An 18,588-nucleotide genomic window follows, 5' to 3' on the forward strand; every position below is an offset into this window, starting at 1 on the left:
AATTACTCAGATATTGTAAGCAGATCTTCAGCAAAACCCTTGTCATTCAGGAAATTGGAATAACAAAAAACAATTGCAGCATACGTGGCTTATTTTAAGATTGCTTTTTCAAAATAAAAGTGTAGCCAAGGGCGAGAGTGCCTCGATCCGGCGCTGTCAATTTTGACAACGCTCACCCTACTTTTTAAAAACGAAAACAGTCCGGGATGCTTTGCAATGAATTTGACTAGATTCTTTCACTCCTGATATCTAACAACACCGAGGGCGATCTACTTCGGGGCTAAACATTTAATGTGTTGTTATTTTAACCAGTTAAACTGTTGCTGCAGCGCTTTGTGTCGGGGGAAGCGGTGGGTGTAGTGCTCGGTGCGCGCGCAGATCTGGGCCAAGGTTCCAAGCGGCGGGGTGCGTGAGAAGCTCAGTCCAGTCTCAGTAGAATTGTAGCACCTGGAGGGGATGTGCAACAGTGAATGGGGGAGCTTTATCATCATTATTAACGCGTATACATTCTGAAGGTTTCTTTTGTTTGATCCAGAAATGAAAATTAAGCGACAGAAAACCGCCAAAAGACTTCTTGCATTTTACAAATATAACTACGGCTTCCGCGAACCTTTCCAAGTCCTTCTCGATGGGACGTTTTGCCAGGCCGCACTGAAAAATAAAATCCAGATCAAAGAGCAGATGCCCAAGTATCTGATGGGAGAAGTCCAGCTGTGTACAACGTCGTAAGTGTTCTCATGGCACTGGGGGCCAGCATATAATTAATACGGCAAACGTTAGTTTTGTTTTAGAACACCCTTCCTTGCTTCTGGCGTAAATTCTCCCAGAACTATCAACCGTTGTACATTGCTGTCGCTGCAATGCATGGAGAGCAAAACATCAAATCTTGTACTTTTTATTTTCTAGTTGCGTCCTGAAAGAGCTGCAATCACTCGGAAAAGAATTGTATGGTGCAAAATTGATTGCTCAACGATTTCAAGTTAGAAATTGCCCACATTTGAAAAACGCTGTAGATGCCTCAACGTGTTTGTTGTCGATGGTTGAAAACAACAATCTTCATCATTACTTTGTGGCCACACAGGTAACTTTAAAAATGTATTGAGTTAAGGGGAAGGTATGCGTTTTGTACGCATCATTAACCATTGGCTCAGAAATTGCTGAAAAATGGCAAGTTCATGGCGTTTGGCATTATTAGTGCGAATAAAAATCAATCAGTTTGTGACAAAAAAGAAATACGCCTTGAAATCCGATTCTCAACAAATCGCTCGACGATTTGCTGTTCGTCTTGCCAAAACTGTAATCTCAGCGTGAGCCTCTACGTGGAAATGAATTGTGTGGCGGGAAATTGCTCGATTTGCACTGTAAATGCAAATGAATCTTGCTGGTGCCACTTAGGGCTGCTAAGTCATGTAAAGAAAATAAAAGCAAAATGCTGCAGATGTTGGAAATCTGAAATAAAAACAAGAAATGCTGGAAATACTGTGGAGAGAGAGGCAGAGTTAACGTTTCAGGTCAGTGACCCTTCTTCAGAACTGACAAATATTAGAAATGTAAAAGATTTTAAGCAAGTAAAGCGGGGGTGGGGCAAGAGATAACAAAAGAGAAGGCGTTGGTAAGACAAGGTCACAGAAAATAACTGACCAGAAGGTCATGTAGCAAAGGCAAGCAGTATGTTAATGTTGTGCTGAAAGACAAAGCGTTATTACAGACAGGGTGCCTGCCTCCTGTTCTCCCAGTTTCTCCGTCTCCGACCCATCGGCTCTGATGATGCTACCTTCCACAACAGTGCTTCTGATATGTCTTCCTTTTTCTTCAACTGAGAATTGCCCCACCCAGGGCCCTCAACCATGTTCGGCGCATTTCCCGCAGCTCTACCCTCACCCCTTCCCCTCCCTCCCAGAACCCCACGTGGGAGACTTATCAAGAAAGCAAATACACATGGGATACGGGGTAACTTGATAAGGTGGATTCAAAATTGGCTTAGCTGTAGGAGACAGAGAGTGATGACAGATGGCTGTTTTAGTGACTGGACGCCAGTGTCCAGTGGCGTACCACAGGGATCTGTGCTGGGTCCCCTATTGTTTGTCATTTATATAAACGACATAGATGACTATGTGGGGGGTAGGATCAGTAAATTCGCGGATGACGCAAAGATTGGCTGAGTGGTTAACGGTGAGGTTGAGTGTCTTGGGTTACAGGAAGATGCAGACGGGATGGTCAAATGGGCAGAAAAGTGGCAGATGGAATTTAACCCTGAAAAGTGTGAGGTGATACACTTTGGAAGGAGTAATGTGACATGGAAGTATTCAATGAATGGCCTGACACTGGGAAGTTCCGAGGAACAAAGGGACCTTGGCGTGTTTGTCCATAGATCTCTGAAGGCAGAAGGGCAGGTTAATAAGGTGGTGAAAAAGACAGATGGGACACTTGCCTTTATCAATCGAGGCTGAGATTACAAAAGCAGGGAGGTCATGTTGGAGTTGTATAGCACTTTGGTAAGGCCACAGCTGGAGTACTGTACTGTGCAATTCTGGTCGCCACATTGTAGGAAGGATGTGATTGCGCTGGAGGGGGTGCAGAGGCGATTCACCAGGATGGTGCCTGGGATGGAACATTTAAGCTATGAAGAGAGGTTGGATAGGCTTGGGTTGTTTTCGCTGGAGCAGAGAAGACTGAGGGGTGACCTGATCGAGGTGTACAGGATTATGAGGGGGGTGGATAGGGAGCAGCTGTTCCCCATAGTTGAAGGGTTAGTTACTAGGGGACACATGTTTAAGTTGAGGGGCAGGAGGTTTAAGGGGGATTTGAGGAAGAACTTTTTTACCCAGAGGGTGGTGACGGTCTGGAATGCACTGCCTGGGAGGGTGGTAGAGGCGGGTTGCTTCACATCCTTCAGAAAGTACCTGGATGAGCACTTAGCACGTCATAACATTCAAGGCTATGGGGCAAGTGTTGGCAAATGGGATTAGGTAGACAGGTCAGGTGTCTTTAATGCATTGGTGCAGACTCGATGGGCCGAAGGGCCTCTTCTCCGCTGTATTATTCTGTGGTTCCCCTTGTCCTCACTTTCCACCCCACCAGCCTCCACATCCAAAGGATCATCCTCCGCCACCTCCAGCGTGATGCCACTACCAAATGCATCTTCCCCTCCTTTCGCCTGTCAGCATTCCAAAGGGATTGTTCCCTCTGCAACACCCTCATCAACTCCTCCATTACCCCCACCACCTTATCCCTTTCCCAAGGCACCTTCCCCTGCAATTGCAGGAGGTGTAATACCCGCCCATTTACCTCCTCTTTCCTCACGATCCAAGGCCCCAAAACACTCCTTTCAGGTGCAGCAGCGATTTACTTGTACTTCTTTCAATGTAGTATACTGTATTCACTGCTCACAATGTGGTCTGCTCTACATTGAGGAGACCAAACGTAGATTGGGTGACCGCTTTGCGGAACACCTCCGCTCAGTCCATAAGCATGACCCCGAGCTTCCGGTTGCTGGCCATTTCAACACTTTTCCCAACACCCCCCTGCTCACATCTCACATCTCTGTCCTGGGATTGCTGCAGTGTTCCCGCGAACATCAACACAAGCTCGAGGAACAGCATCTCGTTTACCAACTAGGCACACTACAGCCCGCCGGACTGAATATTGAATTAAATAATTTCAGAGCATGATAGCCCCTTTTTATGTTTAGTTATTTTTTTTTTATTTGGTTATTTTATTTTAGGTTTTTTAGTGTGTTTAGTTTATTTCTACTGTGCTTACCCACTGTTTCTGTTTTAATCTTTTTAATGTTTGTGCTTGGAGTGCTTTGTGCTTTACAATCTATTCACACCCTCTCTGTACTAACGCTTTGTCTTTCAGCACACCATTAACATACCATTTGCCTTTGTTCTATGACCTTCTGGTCAGTTATTCTCTGTGACCTTGTCCTATCTACACCTCTTTTGTTATCTCTTGCCCCACCCCCGCTTTACTTACTTAAAATCTTTTACATTTCTAATATTTGTCAGTTCTGAAGAAGGGTCACTGACCTGAAACATTAACTCTGCTTCTCTCTCCACAGATGCTGCCAGACCTGCTGAGTATTTCCAGCATTTCTTGTTTTTAAGTCATGTAAAGACCCTGTTAATGATGTGATTTATGATCCTAACATGAAACTCAACTGTGGAAGCCCAGAAAGAGAATAGATGAAACTCTGGAATCTCACTCCAGCCAGTAGTGAATTGTTCTTTAGAATTTTTTTAAATCTATCTTCACAGTATTTTTATGCCAATCTGGCCATCCAGAAGGCAATAATTTTCTGGATGCAAAGCTGTTTGACACTCAGAAATACAAATTAGATAGTCATTTCAGAAAATAGAATTACGCAAAATTTACAGCAACAAAACCGGTCATTCACTCAACTGGTCTACGTTGGTGTTTATGCTGCAGACAATCCTCCTCCCACCTTACTTCATCTACCATTATTAGCATATCGTTCTATTCCTTTGTCCCTCACGTGCTTATCTAACTTCCCCTTAAAGGCAACTACACTACTCACCACAACTGCTCCTTATATTTTTTTTTGTTTGGGGGATGTGGGCATCGCTGACTATGCCAGCATTTATTACCCATCCCTAATTGCCCTTGAGAAGGTGGTGGTGAGCCGCCTTCTCGAACCAATACAGTCCTTGGGGTGTAGGTACACCCACAGTGCTGTTAGGAAGGGAGTTCCAGGATTTTGACCCAGTGACGGTGAAGGAACGGCGATATAGTTCCAAGTCAGGATGGAGTGTGGTTTGGAGGGGAACTTTCAAGTGTTGGTGTTCCCATGCAGCTGCTGCCCCAGTCTTTCTAGGTGGTAGAGGTCACGGGTTTGGAAGGTGCTGTCAAAGGAGCCTTGGTGAGGTGCTGCAGTGCATCTTGTAGATGGTTCACACTGCGGTCACTGTGCGTCGGTGGTGGAGGGAGTGAATATTTGTAGATAGGGTGCCAATCAAGCGGGCTGCTTTGTCCTGGATGGTGTCGAGCTTCTTGAGTGTTGTTGGAACTGCAGCCATCCAGGCAAGTGTAGAGTATTCCATCACACTCCTGACTTGTGCCTTGTAGATGGTGGACAGGCATTGGGGAGTCAGGAGGTGAGTTACTCACTGCAGGATTCCCAGCCTCTGACTTGCTCTTGTAGCCACAGCATTTATGTGGCTAGTCCAGTTTAATTTCTGGACAATGGTAACCCCCAAGATATTGTTAGTGGGGGATTCAGCGATGGTAATGCCATTGAACATTAAGGGAAGATGGTTAGATTCTCTCAGTTGGAGATGGTCATTACCTGGCACTCGTGTAGCATGAATGTTACTTGCCACTTATCAGCCCAAGCCTGGATATTGTCCAGGTCTTGCTGCATTTCTACACGGGCTGCTTCAGTATCTAAGGAATCACGAATGGTGCTGAACATTGTACAATCATCAGTGAACATCCCCACTTCTGACCTTATGATTGAAGGAAGGTCATTGATGAAGCAGCTGAAGATGGTTGGGCCAAGGACACTACCCTGAGGAATTCCTGCGGTAATGTCCTGGGACTGAGATGATTGACCTCCAACAACTACAATCATCCTTTGTGCTAGGTATGACTCCAACTAATGGAGAATTTTCCCCCTGATTTCCCAATGATTGCAGTTTTGCTAGGGCTTCTTGATGCCGTACTCAGTCAAATGCTGCCTTGATGTCAAGGACAGTCACTCTCACGTCACCTTGTGGTGAGTTCCACATTCTGGGTAAAGAAGTTTCTCCTGAATTCTTTATTGGATTTATTAGTTACTGTCTTATATTTATGACACCTAGTTTTGGACTCTTTCCTCCCCCTATTCCCACACACAAGTGAAAACAGCTTTTCTACAGTTACCCTATCAAACCAGTTTGGAATTCTAAAGACCTCGATTTTGGGCAACACTTCCTTTTTTACGAAGTGTGCAGGAGATTTATTTAAATGCAAGGCACCTTTAAATTTTTTGCGCAGCTGTGCATGCACAGTAATTAGAAAGGGCTGGCTTGTGTGTGACCTGTGTGCCAACTTTCGGGTTGCTGCATGGCTACACAGCTTAGTGAGAGCATTTATTTTGCAGTACATTATGTGAGTAATATTGGAGGTCATTTAGCCCCTTGAGCCTGTTCTGTCATTCAGTAAGATCATGGCTTCTCTGATCTAACTCCATATACCTACCTTTGCCCCATTTTTCTTGATACCTTTGGCTAACAAAAATCTATCAATCTCAGTTTAAAATTAACTGTTTATCTAGCATCAATTTCTGATTGTGGAAGAGAGTTTCAAACTTCCACCAGGCTTTACGTGATGAAGTGTTTACTAAATTTCACTCCTGAGAGCTCTGGGTCTTAATTTTCTGACTATGTTCCCTCATCCCCAACTAGTGGAGCTAATTTCTTTCTGTCTGCCCTATCTGTTAATATTTTGAAAACTTCAATCAAACCATCCCTTAACTTTCCAAGGAACACAACCTTAATTTGTGTAATTTCTCCTCATACCTGAACTTCAAGGATTAAATTATCATTCTGGTAAATCTACGCTGCAGTCCCTCCAAGGCCAGTATATCCTTCCTAATGCGTGATGGCCAGAACTGTTCACAGTATTCCAGGTGTGGTCTGATCAGGGCTTTGTATAGCTAAAGCATGACTTGCACTCTACTCAGTATTCTAATCCTCTAGATATAAAGGCCAGCATTCCATTAATCTTCTTGATTATTTTCTGTACATGTTGTCATGGTCCTGTAGTTTTTTTTCCCCCGGGAATATGCAGTATACCTTTAAGGCTTGCAAAGGATCGGTACTGCTTTAAGAACCAGCAGGCCTCCGGAGTTACCGAGAAGGTGCATTTTCGTTGCCTTGGATACAGCCATTCGGAGACTGCGATTCAAAGGGTGCATTCTCGTTACCATGGATGCAGCCACTTGGATTGAGCATCATGTGATACATTTGTTACAATTCAGTTTTGAACTGGCTTTTAGTTGAAGACAGTCTGTTCTAACAGAGAACAGACATCTGGTGTTAATACCCGAAAATAGAGCTCTCTGCCATTTAAACTGAAGGAAGAGAATTTTGTCTGTTTAATTATTATCTCTCAAAATTCTAAAAAAAAAGTTAAGCCAAAACAGAGATCTCTGATAATTTAGACTGAAGGAAGGGAAGTTAAACTGTGACCATCTTTTATCCCTCAAAAACTCTAAAGTCAGATTGATTCTATTGAAAGTGTTTGCAAATTGTTAATTGTTGAAATTCGCTGGAGAAGGGAAGCATCATTTACTGCTGGAATTAAGACTATGGACTGTTCTACTGTGGAAGAACCTTTTTTCCCCCATCGGACAGCTGTGAGGACTTCAACATTGGACTGTAAATTTGCAAAGACTCTAATTTTTTTCTATTTTAAAAGTTGTTTATATCTTCACAGTGTTTAAGATTTTTTTTTAATTAAACAGTTAATTTGTTGCTTTAAAGACACCTGGTTTGGTTAACCTCATTCGGGGATTAATAGATAGTACAATTTGGCTGGGTCTTTCTTTAATTTGGAAAGTTTAACATGATATGTTAGACGATCTGTGGAGCGATGGGAATGAATTAACGGTGCATTTCTCGCACCACAATCAGAATCGTTTATTTTGATTAGGGGCGTTGACTGGAGCGGTCGGTCGTAACAATGCTCATGCCATTTTAATGATCTGTGTGCCTGGATCCACCCGCCCAACTGTCTTTGGACCTTCGCTATTTCTAGCTTTACACCATTTAGAAAGTACCCTGTTTTATCCTTTTTAGGTACAAAGTGGATGACCTCACATTTGCCTACATCAAAATCCATTTTCAACAAGTTTTGCCCATTCACTTAAAATTATAAAGAGACATTGATAGATTATGCTTCCATCTACACTGTTTACATTTGGGAATGTTTGTATATTTTGCACACACATCCTGTCATTCAGTCATCATTAACGTCTCAACAATTCCCAAACACAGCTAGGTTACTACATCTTCTGCTTGTTAATTTTTTTCTTGCTTTTCCTTCTATCTCTTTTTCCACTTTCCCTTTCCTTATTTCTTTTTCTGCATCTAATTTCACTCACAGTCACCCTATTTCCTTTTCTGTCACTTGTTCAGTTTCTTTATGTACCTTTAATTTAATTGGTTGACCATTGGGCATGATGTTCATGAGGTCCTAGATTTGCAATTGATGTTGCTGTCCCATTAATAATTCACACTTCCAGCAATTTGCTGGGCAAATATAGTGCTACCTGAAGGGTGAGGCAAGAAGTCCAGTTCATGTCTGTTGCCACAAGCTGCATTATTGCAGGAAGCTTTGGGCCATTATATTTCAACTCTTCGGTTTTTAGGTAAATTGCCTGTCAAATGGTAGATATCAGCAACTGACAGATGAAGTTATTGTGGACAAGTAGAGAATTGTGCAAATTAGTTGTAAACTTAAAAAAAAAAGAAGTAAATTACCCAAATGGGATCGTCAAAAAGGATCCAGTTCTGATGAAAGGTCACAGACCTGAAACGTTAACTTTGCTTCTCTTTCCACAGATGCTGCCAGACCTGCTGAGTATTTCCAGCACTTTTTGTTTTTAATCAAAACGGGGTTGGTCTTCATTTGATGAATAACCAAATGTAATTATATGCGTACAGTTTCATGGAGTCGATTTGATTTTGAACGAAGTAGAAGAAGGAACTTAACATTACCTAAAATAGAGAATCAGTAGGTGAGGCACGAACTCTGTCCTCACAAGATCAAGCAATCGACCACTGACTGAATGAAGCAGGCTTGATTTGGCTAACTGGACTTTTTACTGTGGGCTTTATGCTCTTATGAAATCACCAATAGGGTGATATGGTATTCGTGATTGCAATCTTTAAGAATTGCCCTAAAATAGAATTGCTGTATTAAATTCCTGAATGGATTAAGCCAGGTTCTTAAGCATTTCCGAGTAGGGTTGGGAGGGATTTGGGAGCAGTTTGCGCACAAGCTTGCTTAAGTGTATTATTGAATTACATACAAATTACAAGATGGAAATAGGCTTTTTGACCTAAGCAGTCCATTTTTGTGTTTTTCCTCCACTGATATATTTTGCTGCTATTATTACTATAAATGTTAGTTCAGTTTATGTTCTGTCATAAGATAAAAGCTTGCAGAGCTGGAACAAATAATGCAATGCAGTCCCCATCGCTTTCAGCTGGCTTGTTTGTGAAAATGCAGTTTGCTCAATGTATGCGATGGCCAGTATACAGTGGTAGTGTCAATAAAATTGGAAATCATTCTGTTCAAAGTAGCGTCCTCTAAAATACCTGAACAGAATGACGGAGTTGCTGCTGTTTCCTTGTACTAATCTAGCATTAAGCCACATCATATTTATACTAGTACAGACTGGTTGGTCTTAATTCCACTCAGAACCACTTTAAAAAATAAAAATAAAATTCCCCTGCCCTGCCGAATGTCTTTCAAAAATTAACACTTACTATGAGGTGATTCAAATACATTAAAACAGGGGGAAGGAGGGCAGATGGCAGGTGAGTGAACAGCTGCTTGAACTGTTGAAAATAGTCAGTGTACTTTACAGGGTTTAATCAGCACCCTTGTAACTCATGTCTGTGATAATGGCAAATGGTTAATGCCATTTGCACGCTACAAGTGGCTGCCAGGGATGGCGACTGGTGGGTACAAATTTCAGTGATATTTGGGACCATGTTTTCATTTAATTCAATTCACAAGAGGCCCTGGGTATTCTAATATATTAATGTTAATGGCTCGGATGGTTAGTTGTTTCTTCCTGTGAAAATGCACCAAAAGCAAATATATGCAAACTTCTGAAATAAAATCTCTTTCTTTTTCTACTGGGAGATCGCAACCAGCAGTAACAAAATCTGATTGTCTATCTATGTTAAATTTAGCACATATTTAACTTCTAAACAGGAACGCAAGTTTAGAGATGTGAGATGGGAGATTTGATGTAGACTGTCATCACAAAATTGTTACAACACAGAAGGAGGCCATTCGGCCCATTGTGTCTGCACTGGCTCTCCGAATCGGCAGTTCACCTATTTAATGTTTAACTAGACCAGCTGGTTATCAATTCATTTCTACCTCTGAATAGTTTCTTTCTTGTAGTGTTAATATGTTCATTAAATGTGTCTCAATTGTTTTAACAGGATCAAGAATTAACCGTGAAAATTAAGAAGTTGTCAGGAGTCCCTCTGATGTACATTATACAGAACACTATGGTCCTGGATAAACCTTCTCCCAAATCAATTGCACAACTACAGTCTTTGCATGGTAATCAGCTTGTCCCTGTACATCTACAGCAAACTATCCAACACTTGAAAGAAGAGCAGGGCCTGCTGAAGGAATCTGAAGCTAGGCACAAAAAACGCAAGAGAAGGGGGGGCCCTAATCCTCTCAGTTGTCTGAAAAAGAAGGTCCGACAACCACAACAACCAAACAAAAAGAAAAGGCAAAGGCGACCAAGAAAGAACAGAATAGCTGCATCAGGTGTCAAAGTAGAAGCCACTATGTAAAAGTGTAACCAGAGAGTTTGTAAGAACATGGATCAAAGTGCATAACCATGTGATTTTTGCATAGTACTTGGTGAACTTGAGTCTTTAGAAAAAAAACTGTTTACGTTAGGTTTTGAAATTTACTTTAAAATTATCTGGGGGGAAAAAGTTGCAGAAAAAGTCGTCATTTTTGAGTTAGTCTTCACAATTCCGTAACCATATAAAGAATTTTGTTCCTAAATGCTTAAAGTCTGTTTATAACAATAAGAACATGAGGAATAGGAGCAAGTGTAGACCATCCAGCCCTCGAGCCTATTCTGCCATTCAGTACAGTCATGGCCGATGTTCTGCCTCAACACCACTTTCCTTCCGGTTCTCCATCTCCTTTGATTCCCTGAGAGACCAAATATCTGTCTATCTCAGCTTTGAGTATACTCAGCGATGGAGCATCCACAACCCTCTGGAGTTGACAGTTTCAAAGATTGGCAGCCCTTTGAAGAAATATCTGCTCATCTCAGTTTGAAATGATTGACCCATCATCTTGAGATTGTGCCACCCCCCCCCCCCCCCCGCCTCCGTGTTCTAGCTGCCCCAGCCAGGGGAAGCAACCTCTCCGTGTCTACCCTGTTAAGCCTGTTTCAATGAGATCACCTCTCATTCTTCTAAACTCCACAGATTATTGGCCTAATTTACTCAAAACAATGGTACAACAGTTTTGTTGTATGAAAAATGATTACTGATATAAATTAAGATTATAATGTTTTGCATCAGCGTTAACTATCACTGAAAAATCTTAGGAAGAAAATTTACATTTAAAAGGAGCCTCCCTCCTTTGCATGCAATAGCAGCAAGACATAGGTAGAAAAGTCAACCTACTATGGTAAAGTGACTGAGTACGTTGGCGCTACTTCAATAACAGTTGAAATGTTTTCTATACTTGTATAACTCTAAATGATCTACATCAGGGTTGTCCAACATACGGCCCGCAAGCCAGGATCCAGCCCGCCAAACATTTCCATCCGGCCCGCAGGTGTAAACTGTTCCTGGGGCCATTCCTCATCTTCACCGTGACTGGAGATGAGAAATTTCCCATTGTCAGAACCGGCTTTTAAACTATTGCGCTGTCAGTTTCACAGGTGACAGCCGCTGACATCGGGAAGGACTGTTTCCCAACAGACGCTAGGTTTTCTGGCGGGTTCTGATTTTTTTTAAAAGGCCAGCCGGAAAACCCCAGGTCTGTTGGGAAACGGCCGTTCCTGATGTCAGCGGCTGTCACCTGTGAAACTGACAACGATCTTTTTTAAAAGAATGACCTTTAAAAGAGCGTTCCACTCTCTGCAACTGTGGGAGATAGAGGGGGAATATACAGAAGTGGGTAACAGAGATACAGGGGCCACAAAGAGAGAGGGGGAACGGAGACAGAGAGGGGGGGGAGTTATTTACTTACGACACAGAAGGAGGCCATTCTGTCCATTGGGCCCATGCTGGCTCTCCACGGAGCTATGCAGTCAGTCCCATTCCCTGGCTCAATCCCGTAGCCCTGCAAGTCTATTTCTCTCAGATGGCCATCCAACTTCCTTTTGAAGTAATTGATAGTCTCCATTTCCACTACCCTTGTGGGCAGTGAGTTCCAGGTCATTGCCACCCACTGCGTAAAAAAGTGCATCTTTTGCACAAAACTTTCAATCTGTGTCGCCTCGTCCTAGAGAGGAGGGAAGAGAGAACAAGACACACACGGGGCAAGGAGAGGGGGGAAGAGAGATCAAGGTCTCTCCTAAAAGGTGGACATCTATCCAGAATACTCTGCATCGCTACATCAAATGTGCGGGCAGAAACTGACTACTGATTAAAGCAAAAACAATGCAAGATATGTCACTAAATCAGTTTTCAATAGAGTTACGAGAAAGTAAGTCAATAAATTAGTCTTCTCATTTGAAGCTTCTTCACAAAAATGCACATTTGTTACTGTTTTTATCAGTAAGATAAATTTTTCATCCCTTTGTCTTTCGAAATGTGCCCCTGGGTTGTGCAAAAATCGCAATGCGGTTCTCTGCCTGAAAAGGTTGGCCAACCCTGATCTACATCTCATTTTGGAGCTACTTCAAAGATAAACCAATCCAACATACCTGAGTGCATGACTATCTGGATAAGCACCTTTTTAAAAATGCAGGAGGTGTGGGTTATTACCAAAAAGTGGGATTTTTATTTGCTGATGCACTACATACTGGTCTTGTTAAGTCAGATGAATACTGATTGAAAATTATTCATCCTTTTTTTTTAGGTAACAAATTATTTAATGGGAAATGGCTGTTTCCAAGATTATTGATAGAGTGGATACCGGGAGGAGTTTCTTTGTGTGGGGGAGACTAGAACTGGGAGACACAGTTTAAAAATGAGAGGTCTCCCTTTTAAGACGGAGATGAAGATTTTTCTTTTCTCAAAGGGTTGTTAGTCTGTGGAATTCTCTTCTGAGAGCAGTGGAGGCTGGGGTCATTGAATTTATTCAAGGCTGAGTTAGATAGATTTTTGATAGACAAGGGTTTTGGGGGGCAGAAGGAAAGCAGAGTTGAGACCACAACCAGAGCAACCATGATCCGATGAAATGGCGGAGCAGGCTCAAAGGGCCGAATGGCCTACTCCTAAGTCCTATGTTCCTATTGACAGACTATCCTGGGCTGTGTATTGCTTTCCTGGAATCTAGAACCAGCTGAACTTCATGTTCCTATACAACAAAGGTCATGACTAAAACGCACTAGTACAGTTAGTGTGCCTGCAGTGGGAAATTACTAGATTACTTTTCAATAACGTGGTTGGGCCTACAGTTTATATGAATTTGTTTATGTGTACTAGGTGGCTTTCTCTCATTCCTGAGATGGATAAAGTCTTAACCAAACAACCATTATTTCTAGTTTGTTGACATATCTGTTGAGTTCTTTAGATCCAATTTTTTTTCCAACACATCTCCGCTTTTGTATCTATAAATGTTTTTGCCTGTGGTTAGGGAGGACCAAAGGAAATCTGAAACTGGCTTAACTTCAGTACATTGTATTTCTGGAAGCCCCATCGGAAAGCTTTGCAGGATTTGTTCATACTGATCAGTGAAAATAGGCATGATTCTTCCAGGACAGGTTCATCTGTACTTAATATGTGGATATTCTCATATTTGGGGGGGGAACACAACTGCTTTTGGATTTGTGGAATTTATCAGCCCACCCTTGATACTGCAGTATTAGCCTCTTCTGATTTTTCTCCTTTCAATATCATGAATAGTTAAAGAGATGACAATTGGCTATGGCCTCTGAAACATGTGCAAGTGCTTATTGCTTTCTCTTGGTTTAACCTACATTTCTACAATATTTGTGGCATTTCCTTTGAATCTTGATTCTGTCCATTTCATGTTCAGTCAACCTGCTCTCAACTTTTGTTTCTTACAGAAATCCAAGGTTAATTCCATTATAGTTCTTTTCCTTCTCAGCTCATCTACTGTTGAAACCCTCATTCATTCCTTTGTTACCTCTAGACTTGACTGTTTCAGTACCCTCCTGGCTGGTCTCCCACAGTCGATGGTCAGATTTTCAGGAGCTAGAGAGGACATTAAAGAGTAGGACCTCAAAGGTAGTAATCTCTGGGTTACTCAGTGCCACGCACTAGCGAGAGTATAAATAGGAAGATAGGATCAATGCGTGGCTTGAAGCGTGGTGCAGGAGGGAGGGCTTCAGATTCTTGGGGCCAGTTCTGGGGCAGAAGGCACTTATTCAAAAAGACGGGTTGCATCTGAACAGGACTGGGACCAATGACCTCACAAGGAAGTTCACTGGTTGGTTGGGAAGGGTTTAAACTAAATTGGCAGGGGAGTGGGCACGAGCATAAAGAAGTAGAAAAGAGGAATAAAGTGCATGATGTGAGAGTGTTAACGCGAATAGGAATTAGTTCCATGTTAGTTGGGAGCAGACTGCGAAGGGCTACAAGGAATGCAAAGACAGGATTACAATGCATGTATGTAAACGCACAAAATGTGATAAATAGGGTTCGTGAGCTACAAGCAGAAATAGCAGTGTGGGACTATGATGTAATGGCAGTAACAAAAATTTGGATTTAAAATGATGAGGATTGGGCACTTAATATACAAGTATATAAAGTGTTCAGAAAAGATAGAGAAGGAAAAAAGGGAGGTGGAGTGGCAGTACTGATAAGGGAAGACATTGTAGTGTTGGAAAGAGGGGATGTCCTTGAAGGGGCAAGTACAGAATCCATCTGGTTAGAGTTGAGAAGCAAAAAGTGTATGATCAAGTTACTAGGGGTATTCTGTAGGTGTCAAAATAGTGAGAGAAATAGTGGAGCAAATCTGCAGGGAAATCACAAAGATCTGCTAGAACTATAGAATGGTGATGTTGAGGGACTTTACCCAAATATCAATTGGGATAATTTTAGAATAAAGGGAAAGGAGGGGGGAGGAATTTCCAGTTTGTGTTCAAGAGAACTTCCTTGATCAGTTTGTTCTCGGTCCGACTAGAAAGGAGGCGTTGCTGGATGTGGTGTTGGACAAGGTTTAGACTCAATGCAGAAGAACAAAGAACGATATAAGATAGAGGGAAGATTTCAAAGCGATGAGAAAGGATCTAGCCAGAATATAATGGAACTAAAGAATGAAAGGAAAAACTAACAGAACTATGGGTTATCTTTAAGGAAGAAATGCTTCAGGTACAGGCTGCGTACACGCCAACAAGTGCGAAAGGTTGTGGAACCAATAACAGGGCTTCTTGGATGCCGAGGGAGATAGAGATTATGATGAAACAAAACAAGAGGGTGTATGATGTATGTCAGGTGAATTCTTCAAGTGAGAGCCAGGCCAAATATAATGAGAGGGGAGGTGAAAAGGAAAATAAGACTGGCAAAGAATAAGGATGAGAAATTTCTGCTAAATGGCGGATTTCCAACATTGAGGTTTCAGAAATCTGCCATTGGTTTCTTCCTTTCAGACCCAAAAGACTGTCTTTTTAAAAACATCGTTGCTGTGAGTAGGAACTGCTGCTTCCGACCTTCAGGGCAGCTTCATGTTTTCCGGTGGACTTTTAAGTGACAGTTCCGATTTTTTTAAAGCTAACCAACCACGAAGCTGCCCGAAGGTCTTTCTCACTCTCAGTAACTGTCAGTTCAACTACAGCTACATACAATGCGTGTTTGGACTGATGTTTATCGAAGGTAACTTGCAGCATCTCTGTTTGAGTTGGGTCTGCATTGTAGCATCTCTCTCTATGTAGCTTCCTCAGGGTTGCTAATCCTGGCTTATGCTATGATATCGTGATGGGGCAATGCAAGGAGGCAGGCCCCAAAAACTACCTCAACCAGTCGAGAAATTGAAGCCACACTGTTGGCATTATTCTGCACCATACTCTAGTCATCTAAGCTAACCATTTCCTTAGTAAGGTTTTGAATAGAAAGGGCCAGCTGCTGACAAAGACTTGTGCACAACTCCATCATCTCTTGCTTCAACTACCTCACCTCCCTGACAAAGACTTCCCGTCTTCAATTCCCTTGCCTCCTGTCTGATCAAGTCCAGAGAGTCCAGCTGCCTGTCCTGTCGACCCACCAGTACATTCCTCACTCCTGCAAAAAACCTCTTCCTCTGAAGTCTCAACATGGGTCTGATGTAGTCTATGTGTCACTAAAGACTGCGGAACAAGTATTTGAAGTGTTGAAGGTCCCTCACCACCTGAGAGTTCGGGCCAGTGTAATGCATAACCTGCCAATGACCCCACGGCATCAGCTTCTGAGCTACCCATTGGGCATCTACCTGTGCCTCGTTCAGAGCAAGAGGGGCCAGGAGATGGAGAGGTTGCCTGTGAGTATTGTCACAGGATTGCAACCTCCCCCCACATCAACATCCTGAAGGTGCAACATGAGGACAGAAGTAACAGCACCACTTTGCCTGCCCTCCCACCCTGGGTATGCACCCTTCTGTTTGTCTGGATGCTGCCCCCCTTCCTCCTCTTGCTTAGTTACCATCTCACTTTCCTCTGTGACCCGCGGTTCAGTGCCTTCCCCAGGCTCCTTTTCGACACCCTCGGCTGATGCCACTGATTCACCACCATAACCAGCCGGTATGTCCAAAGACAGCTGTGTACTTGTTAGAACAAAGCATTTGCAATGATGATGCATGTTTATTTGTCACATTACAGAAGCTCATATGCTCCTATATGGTTTAAACATTCAGCTGGTGACACTCACCTATTCTCACTCCAATATCTGATTGACCAGTAGACACTGAAGGATGATGGATTCCCAGAAGCTGCCTTGCCCTCTATTCACGCTCGTTGAGATCCTTCAGAAAGGCCACAACACCCCTAGTTAATGAATGCTCCCGGGCATTATGAGCTGTCTTACCCTGAAGAGATATGCAAAATAAATATTATTTTGTGCTTTGTTGGCTTGTGTGAGACATTTTACAAGCTTTGGAGACAGGGTTACATTTACTAATTCACAGCTCCACTCTGTGGGGTGCAAATAAGAGATGAGCAATTAGCACTATCTCAAAAGCAACTGTATTTTATGAACACCTCACTAAACAACCATCCACATTTCGTGACCTTTAATCTTTTAAGTCTTAAAATTTGAGTTCAAAAATTTTAATTGATAACTACACAAACCCTGGCAGATTACGTTAAATCATTCCGTTTTTTCCAACATTTCTCTGCGGTCCGTGGTGAGTTGCTATTAACAGTCACTGCTCTACAACCTCCTTCCACACCAAGATGCTAACTTTTCGAGGCGCCCTGGACTTATCATTACCGATAAGATGGAGATGCCTCGCTTCCACATCAATGAGAAGTATGTCAAGGTCTAAATCACCAAAATTATGAGACCTCTTCTTCTTGTTCTCCTTTTATGCTGCCATCCTCTTTTCTGTAAACAAGTAAATAAGTGCTTTTCGAATAACTGCTTTACTTATATTACTAAGCCATCTCAACTTTGTATAGACTGTCAAATGCACTTTTCCATTTATCTTAAAAGTTTTCACAGTTTAAATTAAATTCCTCATTTGGAGAGCTGGGGCTGAATCTTGTTTTCCTGCCACCGGTCCCGGCGGCGGGTGCAGAAAATGGTGGCCGCCACGCACGGGCACCACGCTGCCACTCTGCTGTGCTGCTGCGACCTTGCATCTGGCAGGCACTTTGCATATGCATCCAACTGCCACGCCCCCACTCCCCAATCAAGTGGCCAGGGTAGACTTGGCGAAGCCATTCATGGCATCACCTGTTGAAGGAGCAGATGCTGGTGCTATTTTTAAAAGGCTGCCAGCCTTCCAAACAGCAGAACATAACACAGAGTTGACCTCTTCCCCCCCCCATACAGTACATAGTGCAACAATATAAAAGAAAAATGCTGGAAATCTGAAATAAAAACAAGAATTGCTGGAAATACTCAGCAGGTCTGGCAGCATCTATGGAGAGAGAAGCAGAGTTAACGTTTCAGGTCAGTGACCCATCAACAGAACTGAAGAAGGATCATTGACCTGAAATCGGCTTCTCTCTCCATAGCTGCTGCCAGACCTGCTGAGTATTACCAGCATTTCTCGTTTTTATTTCAGTACATAGTGCAGAGTTGACCCCTCCCTCCTATACAGTACATAGTGCTTCCCCACTTCGGTGGCGCCAGCTTTCCCAGGACAGGAAAGTAGAGGCGTGTGAGTGCCACACATCATGCTGAAGATAGTGTTACCACCAACGACACATATATGATTCTGATTGTGGTGGGAGAAATGCACTGTTAATTAAATCCCATACCTCCACAGATCGCCTAACATATCATTTTAAACTTCCCAAATTAAAGAAAGACCCAGCCAAATTGTACCATCTATTAACCCCTGAATGAGGCTAACCCAACCAGGTGTCTTTAAATCAACAAATTAACTTTTTATTTAGAAAAACTAAATTCTTAAACACTATGAAGATATAAACAACATTTAAAATTGAAAAAATTAGAGTCCTTGCAAATTTACAGTCCGATGTTACTTGAAGTCCTCACAGCCGTCCAATGGGGAAAAAAGGTTCTTCCA

At 42.5% G+C, this 18,588-nt stretch overlaps 1 protein-coding gene across 1 annotated transcript; it reads left to right on the plus strand.

Annotated features, from left to right (window-relative positions):
* The first annotated feature begins 388 nt into the window (after positions 1 to 388).
* On the plus strand, positions 389 to 13,429 carry utp23 (UTP23 small subunit processome component). Its single transcript, XM_068032174.1, has 3 exons — positions 389 to 725; positions 907 to 1,081; positions 10,188 to 13,429. The coding sequence occupies exons 1-3, from the start codon at positions 538 to 540 to the stop codon at positions 10,551 to 10,553; spliced, it is 729 nt and encodes a 242-aa protein (XP_067888275.1). The 5' UTR covers positions 389 to 537; the 3' UTR covers positions 10,554 to 13,429.
* Positions 13,430 to 18,588: the final 5,159 nt, after the last annotated feature.

The sequence above is a fragment of the Heterodontus francisci genome, chromosome 5, assembly GCF_036365525.1.
Source record: "Heterodontus francisci isolate sHetFra1 chromosome 5, sHetFra1.hap1, whole genome shotgun sequence".
Classification (NCBI taxonomy): domain Eukaryota; kingdom Metazoa; phylum Chordata; class Chondrichthyes; order Heterodontiformes; family Heterodontidae; genus Heterodontus; species Heterodontus francisci.

What these genes read in the sequence shown, in the direction of transcription:
- utp23 (XM_068032174.1), top strand. Translation starts at nt 538, where the DNA reads ATGAAAATTAAGCGACAGAAAACCGCCAAAAGACTTCTTGCATTTTAC. An exon ending in GTCCAGCTGTGTACAACGTC is followed by an intron (nt 726 to 906) that starts GTAAGTGTTCTC and finishes TTTATTTTCTAG; the next exon opens with TTGCGTCCTGAAAGAGCTGC. An exon ending in ATTACTTTGTGGCCACACAG is followed by an intron (nt 1,082 to 10,187) that starts GTAACTTTAAAA and finishes TTGTTTTAACAG; the next exon opens with GATCAAGAATTAACCGTGAA.